Below are 13,487 nucleotides of genomic sequence, written 5' to 3'. Positions count from 1 at the left end.
TTCATCGCGGAGACAGGAATAAATATCTCTCCAGGAAGAAGAAGAAGGGGTGTATGTTTCATGATTAACGACTCATGGTGTGATTGTGATAACATACAGGAACTCAAGTCCTTTTGTTCACCTGACCTAGAATACCTCAATCAAATGCCGACCGTATTATCAAACAGTAATTACCCGTGCTAAGGACTATTCTACGCTTGTCTAACCAATCCGCGCTTCAAAATTGTTTTGATCACGCGGACTGGGATATGTTCCGGGTACCCTTCAACAATAACCTTGACGAATATACTGATACGGTGACTGAGTTTATCAGGAAGTGTATAGGTGATGTTGTACCCACTGTGACTATTGAAACCTACCCTAACCAAAAACCGTGGAGAGATGGCAGCACTCGTGCAAAACTGAATGCACGAACCACCGCGTTTAACCATGGCAAGGTGACTGTGAATATGGTTGAATACAAACAGTGTAGTTATTCCCTCCACAAGGCAATCAAACAGGCAAAATGTCAGTACAGAGACAAAGTGGAGTTGCAATTCAACGGCTCAGACACGAGATGAATGTGGCAGGGTCTGCAGACAATCACAGAGTTCAGTGTGTCAAATCGGAGGGCATGCTGTCCGGTCCTCTGGCAGTCTCTATGGGGGTGCCGCAGGGTTCAATCCTCGGGCCGACTCTTTTCTCTGTATATATCAATGATGTTGCTCTTGCTGCGGGCGATTCCCTGATCCACCTCTACGCAGACGACACCATTCTATATACTTCCGGCCCGTCCTTGGACACTGTGCTATCTAACCTCCAACAAGCTTCAATGCCATTCAACACTCCTTCCGTGGCCTCCAACTGCTCTTAAACGCTAGTAAAACCAAATGCATGCTTTTCAACCGTTTGCTGCCTGCACCCGCACGCCTGACCAGCATCACCACCCTGGATGGTTCCGACCTAGAATATGTGGACATCTATAAGTACCTAGGTGTCTGGCTAGACTGTAAACTCTCCTTCCAGACTCATATCAAACATCTCCAATCGAAAATCAAATCTATTTTTCTATAGCTTTCTATTCCGCAACAAAGCCTCCTTCACGCACGCCGCCAAACTTACCCTAGTAAAACTGACTATCCTACCAATCCTCGCCTTCGGCGATGTCATCTACAAAATTGCTTCCAACACTCTACACTCTACTCAGCAAACTGGATGCAGTTTATCACAGTGCCATCCACTTTGTCACTAAAGCACCTTATACCACCCACCACTGCGACTTGTATGCTCTAGTCGGCTGGCCCTCGCTACATATTCGTTGCCAGACCCACTGGCTCCAGGTCATCTACAAGTCCATGCTAGGTAAAGCTCCGCCTTATCTCAGTTCACTGGTCACGATGGCAACACCCATCCGTAGCACGCGCTCCAGCAGGTGTATCTCACTGATCATCCCTAAAGCCAACACCTCATTTGGCCGCCTTTCGTTCCAGTTCTCTGCTGCCTGTGACTGGAACGAATTGCAAAAATCGCTGAAGTTGGAGACTTTCATCTCCCTCACCAACTTCAAACATCTGCTATCTGAGCAGCTAACCGATCGCTGCAGCTGTACATAGTCTATCGGTAAATAGCCCACCCATTTTTACCTAACTCATCCCCATACTGTTTTTATTTATTTACTTTTCTGCTCTTTTGCACACCAATATCTCTACCTGTACATGACCATCTGATCATTTATCACTCCAGTGTTAATCTGCAAAATTGTAATTATTCACCTACCTCCTCATGCCTTTTGCACACAATGTATATAGACTCCCCTTTTTTTCTACTGTGTTATTGACTTGTTAATTTTTTACTCCATGTGTAACTCTGTGTTGTCTGTTCACACTGCTATGCTTTATCTTGGCCAGGTCGCAGTTGCAAATGAGAACTTGTTCTCAACTAGCCTACCTGGTTAAATAAAGGTTAAATAATTTTTTAAATTTTTTTAAACGGACAACAAAAGGAAAACCAGCCACGTCGCGGGCACCGACGTCTTGTTTCCAGATAATAAACACTTTCTTCGCCCGTTTTGAGGATAACACAGTGCCACCGGAGCGGCCCATTACCAAGGACTGTGGGCTCTCCTTCTCCGTGGCTGACGTAAGTAAGACGTTTAAGCATGTTAACCTCAAAAGGCTGCCGGCACTGACGGCATCCATAGCCGCATCCTCAGAGGATGCGCAGACCAGCTGGCTATTGACATATTCAATATCTTCTTTATCCCAGTCTGCTGTTCCCACATGCTTCAAGATTGCCTTCATAGACTTGAAATCACTGGCGACTTTAATAAATTGAACACTAGTCACTTTTATAATGTTTACATATTTTGCATTACTCATCTCATATGTATATACTGTATTCTATTATACTGTATCTTAGTCTATGCCGCTCTGACATTGCTTGTCCATATATTTATATATGCTTAATTCCATTCCTTTACTTAGATTTGTGTGTATTGGCCATATGTTGTGAAATTGTTAGATATTACTTCACTATCGCTAGAAACACAGGCATTTCGCTACACCCGCAATAACATCTGCTAAGCACTTGTATGTGACCAATAAAATTTGATTTGAAATAGCCAAATCCACTCATTTGAAAGGGTGTCCACATACACTATACATACAAAAGTATCTTGACCTGCCTTAGCCTATAATTTGACCACATGAGTGCATTTGTTAAGATAACAATCCATATAAAGTAGAATTTGTTAAATTAGAGGTAGGCCTGTGGGTGAAACTGAACTGTTGTTGACATACTGTAAAATACTGAGATAATGGGTAATCGAATTAGAGATAGCTGATTTTGCTTTTGGAAGATTTGACCCATGCTGCATTTTCCAGAGACCTAATTTTTAGAGACAGGTGGGAGTTTTTCTGCAAAGTACAGATTGGCTCATCAGATATTGTTTCCCAAAACCAATGTTATATGATTTTTGTGGGGATTTAATACCTACTTTAAAAAAGGCAAACATATGCCATTCCGTTGTACATCCAAGTGATATCCACAACAGGTACCTTTCAAAACAGGCACTTTTCAACGGGAGCTTGCTGATCGGCATCTCACACCCCGCGATGAGCCAATGTTTTGTATGCAATCATCAGCAAAACTAACAGTAACATACAACAGTAGCTCCCAAATATGAACGGAGAAATAGACTCGCCCACATAAAATACAGTTGAAGTCGGAAGTTTACATACACTTTAGCCAAATAAATTTCAACTCAGTTTTTCACAATTCCTGACATTTAATCCTAGTAAAAATTCCACAGCCGTAGGTCAGATAGGCCTTAGGTCACCACTTTATTTTAAGAATGTGAAATGTCATAATAGTAGAGAGAAAGATTTATTTCAGCTTTTATTTCTTTCATCACATTCCCAGTGGGTCAGAAGTTTACATACACTCAATTAGTATTTGGTAGCATTGCCTTTAAATTGTTGAACTTGGGTCAAGTGTTTCAGGTAGCCTTCCAAAAGCTTCCCACAATAAGTTGGGTGAGTTTTGGCCCATTCCTCCTGACAGAGCTGGTGTAACGGAGTCAGGTTTGTAGGCCTCCTTGCTCGAACACGCTTTTTCAGTTCTGCCCCCAAAAATTCTATAGAATGGAGGTCAGGGCTTTGTGATGGCCACTCCAATAACTTGACTTTGTGGTCCTTAAGCCATTTTGCCACAACTTTGGAAGTATGCTTTGGGTCATTCTCCATTTGCGACCAAGCTTTAACTTCCTGACTGATGTCTTGAGATGTTGCTTCAATATATCCACAGAATTTTGTTTCCTCATTATGCCATCTATTTTGTAAAGTGCACCAGTCCCTCCTGCAGCAAAGCACCCCCACAACATGATGCTGCCACCCTTGTACTTCACGGTTGGGATGGTGTTCTTCAGCTTGCAAGCCTCCCCCTTTTTCCTCCAAACATAGCGATGATCATTACTTTCAAACAGTTCTATTTTTGTTTCATCAGACCAGAGGACATTTCTCCAAAAAGTACGATCTTGTCCCCATGTGCAGTTGCAAACCATAGTCCGGCTTTGTTATGGCAGTTTTGGAGCAGTGGCTTCTTCCTTTCTGAGCGGCCTTTCAGGTTATGTTGATATAGGACTCGTTTTACTGTGGATATAAACTGAGCAAAAAAAGAAATGTCCGCTCAATGTCAACTGTGTTTATTTTCAGCAAACTTAACGTGTAAATATTTGTATGAACATAATATTCAACAACTGAGACATAAACTGAACAAGTTCCACAGACATGTGACTAACAGAAATAGAATAATGTGTCCCTGAACAAAGGGGGGGTCAAAATCAAAAGTAACAGTCAGTATCTGATGTGGCCACCAGCTTCATTAAGTACTGCAGTCCATTCCTCCTCATGGACTGCACCAGATTTGCCAGTTCTTGCCATGAGATGTTACCCCACTCTTCCACCAAGGCACCTGCAAGTTCCTGGACATTTCTGGGAGGAATGGCTCAAGCTCTCACCCTCCGATCCAACAGGTCCCAGACGTGCTCAATGGGATTGAGATGCGGGCTCTTCACTGGCCATGGCAGAACACTGACATTCCTGTCTTGCGGGAAATCAGCCATACTGCTCATTCTGTGCGTGAAGGCATTGTCATGCTGGAGGGTCATGTCAGGATGAGCCCGCAGGAAGGGTACCACATGAAGGAGGAGAATGTCTTCCCTGTAATGCACAGCATTGAGATTGCCTGCAATGACAACAAGCTCAGTCCGATGATGCTGTGACACACCGCCCCACCTCCAAATCAATCCCGCTCCAGAGTATAGGCCTCGGTCTAACGTTCATTCCTTCGAAGATAAACGCGAATCCGACCATCACCCCTGGTGAGACAAAACCGCGACCCGTTAGAGAAGAGCACTTTTTGCCAGTCCTGTCTGGTCCAGTGACGGTGGGTTTGTGCCTGTGGGTGAAGTTGTTGCCGGTGATGTCTGGTGAGGACTTGCCTTAAAACAGTCCTACAAGCCCTCAGTCTAGCCTCTCTCAGCCTATTGTGGACAGTCTGAGCACTGATGGAGGGATTGTGCGTTCCTGGTGTAACCCAGGCAGTTGTTGTTGCTATCCTGTACCTGTCCCGCAGGTGTGATGTTCAGATGTACTAATCCTGTGCAGGTGTTGTTACACGTGGTCTGCCACTGCGAGAACGATCAGCTGTCCATCCTGTCTCTCTGTAGTGCTGTCTTAGGTGTCTCACAGTACGGACATTGCAATTTATTGCCCTGGCCACATCTGCAGTCCTCATGCCTCCTTTCAGCATGCCTAAAGCACGTTCAGGCAGATGAGCAGGGCCCTGGGAATCTTTCTTTTGGTATTTTCCAGAGTCATTAGAAAGGCCTCTTTAGTGTCCTAAGTTTTCATAACTGTGACCTTAATTGCCTACCGTCTGCAAGCTGTTCGTGTCTTAATGACCGTTCCACGGGTGCATGTTCATTAATTGTTTATGGTTCACTGAACAAGCATGGGAAACAGTGTTTAAACCCTTTACAATGAAGATCTGTGAAGTTATTTGGATTTTTACGAATTATCTTTGAAAGACAGGGTCCTGAAAAAGGGACGTTTCTTTTTTTGCTGAGTTTAGATACTTTTGTACCCGTTTCCTCCAGCCTCTTCACAAGGTCCTTTGCTGTTGTTCTGGGATTGATTTGCACTTTTCGCACCAAAGTATGTTAATCTCTAGGAGACAGAACGTGTCTCCTTCCTGAGCGGTATGACGGCTGCGTGGTCCCATGTTTATACTTGCGTACTATTGTTTGTACAAATGAACGTGGTACCTTCAGGTGTTTGGAAATTGCTCCCAAGGATTAACTAGACTTGGAGGTCCACAATTTTCTTCTGAGGTCTTGGCTGATTTATTTTGATTTCCCCATGATGTCAAGCAAAGAGGCACTGAGTTTGAAGGTAGGCCTTGAAATACATCCACAGGTACACCACCTCCAATTCACTCAAATTATGTAAATTAGCCTGTGAGAAGCTTCTAAAGCCATGACATAATTTTCTGGAATTTTCCAAGCTGTTTAAAGGCACAGTCTACTTAAGTGTATGTAAACTTGTGACCCACTGGAATTGGGATACAGTGGATTATAAATGAAAAAATCTGTCTGTAAACAATTGTTGGAAAAATTACTTGTGTCATACACAAAGTAGATATCCTAACTGACATGGTTAAACTATAGTTTGTTAATTTGTGGAGTGGTTGAAAAATGAGTTTTAATGACTCCAACATAAGTGTATGTAAACGTCTGACTTCAACTGTATATCCCCAGACAATTTCAACTATGTAAACAGGTTTCCATGCTTAATGTGCAAGTGATAGGTTATGTGACGTGCAAAAAGACGCTGCTGAATATGGTGGCCAGGTGTAACGCACTGCTCGGTTATTCTACAGAACAGCAATGTTAGCATGTTTTTATTTTTACTGGTCACGCCACAACTGAGCGAACCCCAAAAAACATTTTGGTTTTACTCAATCTCTGATACTAGCACCTCTATTTCTGTCTTGGAAAAGTGTTTTTTTTTCTTCGCTTTGTTTGGTTGCGCGTTGAATTTCATGTTACGACGTTATATATTCCCCCAATACAAAGAAAACACTTCAAAACACAATCATCTTTGAAATGCAAGAGAAAGACCATCATGTATTATTCCAGCCCATGTGCAATTTAGATTTTGGACACTAGATGGCAGCAGTGTCTGTACAAAGTTCCAGACTGATCCAATGAACCATTGCATTTCTGTTCAAAATTTTGCATCAAGACTGCCCAACTGTGCCTAATTTGTTTAACTTTTCATGTACAAAATTGTGCACTCTCCTCAAACAATAACATGGTATTATTTCACTGTAATAGCTACTGTAAATTGGACAGTGCAGTTAGATTAACAAGAATGTAAGCTTTCTGCCAATATCAGTTATGTCTATGTCCTGGGAAATGTTCATGCTACTTACAACCTTATGCTAATCGCATTAGCCTAAATTAGCTCAACCGTCCTGTAAGGGACCCACCAATTCTGAAGAAGTTTTAAAATGGGTGATTTTGACCAAATGGTTAATTTGGGGCGTTTCCGAAATGCAACTACCCAAGGTCGTGCACAACCACTGAGGCTAAGAACAATTTTTATTTATCAATGGTTCTCCCCTTCTGGTGTGCGTCTGACGCTAGTAGGATTGTTTGATAAATCACAAATGTTATATGCGTATGAACTTCCTAAATACCGTTCGGGAGTAGTATTTTAGAATAGTTTCTACGCAACGTTACATTGATAAATGAGGCTCCAGGTTAGGCTCTCTCGATCAACACATTCTGGTAATAGAGATGACTGACTGGCCAGTCAATCATCACATTTTAATCATTGAAGATTATAGGTTTGCTTGTTCACTGAAACAATTTGAACCAAAGTTATCTGCTTCAGAGATAATAACCTACACTGTCCAACTAATTGAAAATGAGTCTATGGATAATTAATTACACCACACAATAGGAATGGCATATATCCTCCCCCCTCCTCACACAGCTTCGTCTAGATAAATCAACAGCCAAACATGTTTTTGATAAAACACTGACGATATCCAGATCTTTCTCTTCCCCACCACTGCCCCACCCTGTCTCTCTCCGTCCCCGCCCCCTCTCTCTGTCTTGATCCTTTCCTCCTACGGTCACCGAATAACATTCAGAAACCGACTTCCTTTTACCACGCGCAGGGGCTGTGTGACTACCGGGGGCGAGTGTCCTGCCCTGCCCACAACTCGACACACATTCAATGTCGACCGCGATGCAACGTTATAACGGATTTAAAGGATCGATCAAGATTACCTCTGGCAAAGCAAACGGGATGAGTTTTAAATTATAGTCTCGGTCGAGTAGAATCATTTGATTCTTGAGATTCTTACATTTTGTTTAGATAACAATCACAGCCCCGCAAGCCACATGGAAAGCATAAAGGAAGATAAACTAGTTGAAGAGATTAGTAAAAAAACAACGGAGATGTATAGAAACTAAATAATACTATCCTTCCTTTATCCCCGGCTGGGCAACTGGAAGCTTCTTCAGAAGGTAAAATGGTATGCCCTAGTTCAATCAACAAGTGATCATCTGATAACTCTCTAACCCTCTTTGATATCTCAATTTAAATTCAATTTAAAGGGCTTTATTGGCATGGAAAGCACATGTTTACATTGCCAAAGCAAGTGAAATTGACAAGAAACACATGGGAAATAAACAATACAAAATTAACAATAAACATTACACTCATCCATCTTTCTCTCTCTCCCCTGCAGATTGTGTATGATGGTGTTGCAGGAGGAGTGTAGTGTGTGTGAGCCAAGTCAGGGAGTAACTCCAGGCAGACAGAGGGAGAGAAGGAGGCCATCTCCCCAGGGCATGCTGCTATCTCTAGGCCCAGTGATGATGGTAGGAGGGTGCAGATTTCTAGCTGTGTGTGTCTTTTTTTGTTAACAAGTATATAGATGGTGTCCTGGCTTACTGTATGTATGTATGTATGTATGTATGTATGTATGTATGTATGTAGGTAGTAGGGGGTTTCCTGACTCTGCAAGGTCCAGCCCTCTGGCTGGGGGTGCTGATGGCGGTTACCGGAGCGACACTGACCACCGCGGGACTCTGTATTGTCATGACAACGCTACAGGTGTTGGACGTACCTGGACACTTCCTGTTACACCCCCGCACAGGAACACGCTACAGCCCGCACCAGGCCCTGGCCATCCAGAGGTAAACACACACAGGGCTGTTACGGCAGTCATGAGTCATGACCACAGTAAATTTTCACGTGACTGTTGAGTCACGGTAATCTCCTCTTATGCACTCCTCGTGTTGTCTATTTTTCATCTGTTGTTTCTCTCTGCATTGTTGGGAAGGGCCCCGTAAGTAAGCATTTCACTGTTAGTCTTCACCTGTTGTTTAGGAAGCATGCGACAAATAACATTTTTTGATTTGATTTGACATGCATTGGTAGTACCAAACACACTGACGACCATCAGGTCCTAATGGCCTGGTACTTTATTGTACCTGTAACCAGTCAGACATCAATGCATATGCAATCAAAAATCACATCAAACTCATCATCAAAACAGTATTTTACGTTTAAAACTCACCTCAATGTGATTGATCAATTTGAAGAAAGAAGTTCAACAACAGGTTGAAACTGAGTGGAAAACATGGTCCATGTGGGTGTGGTTTCAAAGCCTAACACAAGGAAATGGACAGCCCTTTCTAAGGTGAGGATTAATTAAAAACATACGTATATTAGAGCTTATGTATACACATAGGCCTATATATGAGCCCAAGCCTGAACCCCCCCCCCCCCCCCAAATTAAAATAATCATTGTGCCGTACGTTACACAATGCATAGCCTATCGCATATTACGCACAGCAGAAAAACAAAACAAAATAACAGATTTAAGATGTTTTGGTACATAATTGGTCTAGCCTATACTCCAAAATCAAACAAATTCTAGTAATCGCCTTTGAGTGTGGACTGTATTATTATGCATACTGGATGGTGTCACCCTGATCCGTTTCACCTGTCTTTGTGATTGTCTCCACCCCCGTCCAAGTGTCGCCCATCTTCCCCGTTATACCCTGTGTATTTATACCTGTGTTCTCTGTTTGTCTGTTGCCAGTTCATCTTGTTTGTCAAGCCTACCAGCATTTTTTTTGTTGTCAGGTCCTGCTTTTCCTCAGTCTCTCTTTTCTCGTCCTCCTGGTTTTTGACCCTTGCCTGTCCTGACCCTGTACCCACCCGCCTGACCTCTCTGCCTGCCCCCGAGCCTGCCGTCCTGTACCTTTGCCCCACCTCTGGATTACCAACCTCTGCCTGACCTGACCCTGCCTGCGGTCCATGGTTACTTTGACACGGTCTGCATCTGGGTCTTACCTTGATACCTGATAGATGGACTGGTTACCTTATGCAACGCTCTAGACTATCCATGAGTTTGGGAAAGAATGTATAGGGCTAAGCGATGCGGTTGGTTCATTGATTGTGCAGGGTGGTTTACAGAGTTAGCTTACAATTATAGTGAAATTGTATTGGACATTTTCCTTTCCGAGCGCACTGTCAACAGTTAAATATTTTAACTGTGAAAACATGTTACTATCAATGTTCCCATACAGATTTCACTTGGTTTCCAAAATTAAGCACTGGGTAGCTGCAGGAACAGGGTTTGAGAGCCCATGGCATACAGAGTTTGGGCAGAATATCACCTGTCGAGAGGCTGCATGCGCCTCAAACAGTGGTTGATGGAAGGATTAAATTAACCAGAATAGCTTACCCTTCCTGATTGAAAAACTAACCAGCAGGAAAGTGGCCTCCATTCACTATTCCAGTGCATACAGAGTGAATGTCTTTTTCCCTCTGCCTCTGTTCTTGCCTATTTGATAATGGGCCAATCTAAATCTAAACGAATTTGACATATTAGTGAAGACAAGATTAAATTGAAAATATGACCACTTGATGAGAGAACAGCTGTGCAGCCTGAGACAAGGAACAGAGCACAAGCTATTTTTGTGACTTTCTCAAATCATCAATAGCCTATAGGCGCATCATGCAGCCAATATAAACTCAGCAAAAAAGAAAACGGCCCTTTTTCAGGACCCTGTCTTTCAAAGATAATTCGTAAAAATCCAAATAACTTCACAGATCTTCATTGTAAAGGGTTTAAACACTGTTTCCCATGCTTGTTCAATGAACCATAAACAATGAATTAATATACACCTGTGGAACGGTCGTTAAGACACTAACAGCTTACAGACGGTAGGCAATTAAGGTCACAGTTATGAAAACTTAGGACACTATAAAGAGGCCTTTCTACCGACTCTGAAAAACACCAAAAGAAAGATGTCCCTGCTCATCTGCGTGAACGTGCCTTAGGCATGAGGACTGCAGATGTGGCCAGGGCAATAAATTGCAATGTCCGTACTGTGAGATGCCTAAGACAGCGCTACAGAGAGACAGGACGTACAGCTGATCGTCCTCGCAGTGGCAGACCACATGTAACAACACCTGCACAGGATCGGTACATCTGAACATCACACCTGCGGGACAGGTACAGGATGGCAACAACAACTGCCCAGGTTACACCAGGAATGCACAATCCCTCCATCAGTGCTCAGACTGTCCGCAATAGCTAGAGAGAGGTTGGACTGAGTTCTTGTAGGCCTGTGGTAAGGCAGGCCCTCACCAGACATCACCGGCAACAACGTCGCCTATGGGCACAAACCCACCGTCACTGGACCAGACAGGACCTGCAAAAAGTGAGAAAGTGAAAAAAGGGAAGTTGCAGGTGCCTTGGTGGAAGAATGGGGTAACATCTCATATCAAGAACTGGCAAATGTGGTGCAGTCCATCAGGAGGAGATGCACTGCAATACTTAATGCAGCTGGTGGCCACACCAGATCATGACTGTTACTTTTGATTTTGACCAGGGACACATTATTCTATTTCTGTTAGTCACATGTCTGTGTTGAATCTTGTTATGTTCATACAAATATTTGCACATGTTAAGTTTGCTGAAAATAAACGCATTTGACAGTGAGAGGATGTTTGTTTTTGCAGGTTTGTATCATTCACAATTAAATTAGCCAAATATCTCTAAATCTAGCGTATAGGACCTGTTTCAAAGGATCACTTTTACGCTCAATATAGCCACTTCATATGCGCAGTTGCTCCAGAATGGGAAAAATATCCTTTATTTTATTCAGCTATAATCAATTATAATTTTACTATAAAATCGAATAATATAAAATAATGGCACGGAATTTACAAGCATATCTTACCTGCTAAATGAACAAGCATATCTTACCTGCCAAATGAACAAGCATATGGCATGGCACATGGCCTACTGTATGTTATCTGGCTAACTCATTCTGTTCTTCTGAAATACATTATATTCATATCATAATGTTTCTGTAGACCTGACTAAAATAAATAATTGATTTATTGTGATGTTGTGTATTAAATTGATTTATTATACTTCCAAAGGTGCGCATCAGCGGCTTGTATGTGTGAAGGCCTGGAGAGGCTAAATGTGTTTGTTCATTAACGGTCAATAACAGTGAGCAGGATGGACAGGAGATAAGGATTCTTGGAGACAATGAAACAATGTGATTTGAGCGACATGGGAGTTTGTCACTATATGTCAAGGTACTTTATAATCCGTCTCTCTCTCCCTAGGAGGTTGGACCGGATACGTAGAGAGATGTCAGAGGACTCTGTGCGAGTGACCCCCTCTCTACACCTCCCCTTGTCCCCCACCCCTCCTCCCTGGGACCTGGAGGCACCCCCCTCCTACGACTCTGTCATGAAGAGCCGAGGTCCTTCTGACCTCTGAGGGCTAGGATGGGACTACTGTTCTTTGACTCTGGTGTATTCCCTTGCTGCCATTACACAGTGAGCTAAATAAAGCCCACCCGTGCTGGGAGAGAAGTTGTTTGGGAATGGAGGGGAACGCAGAGGCTGTAAGGGGTTTAACCCACCAACATTGTTTACATACTTGTTTAAAGAATGAGTGCGTTATAATGCTGCTATTAAGACTACTACAGCGTAATACACTGCACTCCTATTATGTAATTTAGAAAAAATAACTTTTTTCAACTTTACACCACCTAAAATTGTTGTTGCTGCTGTTACTTGTTAGTATAAGACCGCCCGGCAGCCATATATTTTGACTTTGTAGTGGCATCGTGCTACACCAGGCGACAAGCCCAGCACTAAGCCTTCACTACCAGCCTCAATGGAGCCAGCCTTTAAAACCCCAATCTGACTTTCTTGCGGCCTTGGACTCCATTAGCTGTGTCTGTGACTGTGGAGGGAGTTAAGTGTCATTCCCTAGTGTGAGTGAGAAGGTGTGTGTGTCTGTGTGTGTGTGTATGTATGTATGTGTGAGTGAGTGTGATATAGCGAGTGTGTGTGCTTCTGTGGTCTTGTATGCACCACTGATTCTGATTTGTTTTTCCTTTGTTGGGTTTACAGGTACAATATTACAATTAATATAATTTTCACTGATTTGCTTTTTTGACAATGTAATAAAATTTGGGCAGAGATGATTTCAACCAGAAGTGCCTTGTTGTTACAGTAGTAAACGCTTGTAACAGTTTTTTTCTCTCTCTCTTCATTTTTAAAATGGGATGTCATGATCAACTTTAGTAAATGATTAACCAAAGATCTCTGAGTCGTTTGTGTCTCAGATGTGTTAAGGTATTGTTATAGCATGCCATGCATTCGGAGGTATTCAGACCCCTTGACCTTTTCTACATTTTGGTACGTTACCGCCTTATTCTAAAATGTATTAAATAGTTTTCCCCCCTCATCAATCTACACACAATACCCCATAATGGCAAACAGGTTTTTAAACATTTTGACCAAATGTATATAAAAAAAAAAAACTGAACTAACACATTTACATAAGTATTCAGACCCTTTAGTCAGTACTTTGTTGAAGCACCTTTG

General features: G+C 42.6%; 2 protein-coding genes across 3 annotated transcripts; one reads left to right on the top strand and one right to left on the bottom strand.

Annotated features, from left to right (window-relative positions):
* Positions 1 to 4,641: 4,641 nt before the first annotated feature.
* LOC149983972 (uncharacterized) lies at positions 4,642 to 7,894 on the bottom strand. The gene is given in 3 exon segments (XM_090230773.1): positions 4,642 to 4,772; positions 4,866 to 5,334; positions 7,838 to 7,894. Coding segments are annotated over 3 exon segments (657 nt in total).
* LOC149983971 (uncharacterized) lies at positions 7,658 to 13,200 on the top strand. Of its 2 annotated transcripts, none has more exons than XM_090233440.1 (4): positions 7,658 to 8,085; positions 8,302 to 8,434; positions 8,553 to 8,752; positions 12,213 to 13,200. In XM_090233440.1, exons 2-4 carry the CDS (start codon positions 8,309 to 8,311, stop codon positions 12,367 to 12,369), a joined length of 483 nt encoding a protein of 160 aa, XP_090089566.1. In that variant the 5' UTR covers positions 7,658 to 8,085; positions 8,302 to 8,308; the 3' UTR covers positions 12,370 to 13,200. The 2 variants fall into 2 exon arrangements, with proteins under 2 accessions (XP_090089566.1, XP_090089565.1); XM_090233439.1 differs by having other exon boundaries at positions 7,690 to 8,077.
* The last annotated feature ends 287 nt before the right edge of the window (positions 13,201 to 13,487 follow it).

Source organism: Oncorhynchus mykiss, chromosome 4 (genome assembly GCF_057628025.1).
Source record: "Oncorhynchus mykiss isolate SJ-2025 chromosome 4, ASM5762802v1, whole genome shotgun sequence".
Classification (NCBI taxonomy): domain Eukaryota; kingdom Metazoa; phylum Chordata; class Actinopteri; order Salmoniformes; family Salmonidae; genus Oncorhynchus; species Oncorhynchus mykiss.
This window is presented reverse-complemented; position numbering and strand designations above follow the sequence as displayed.

What these genes read in the sequence shown, in the direction of transcription:
- LOC149983971 (XM_090233440.1), top strand. Translation starts at nt 8,309, where the DNA reads ATGATGGTGTTGCAGGAGGAGTGTAGTGTGTGTGAGCCAAGTCAGGGA. An exon ending in CTCTAGGCCCAGTGATGATG is followed by an intron (nt 8,435 to 8,552) that starts GTAGGAGGGTGC and finishes GTATGTATGTAG; the next exon opens with GTAGTAGGGGGTTTCCTGAC. An exon ending in CAGGCCCTGGCCATCCAGAG is followed by an intron (nt 8,753 to 12,212) that starts GTAAACACACAC and finishes CTCTCTCCCTAG; the next exon opens with GAGGTTGGACCGGATACGTA.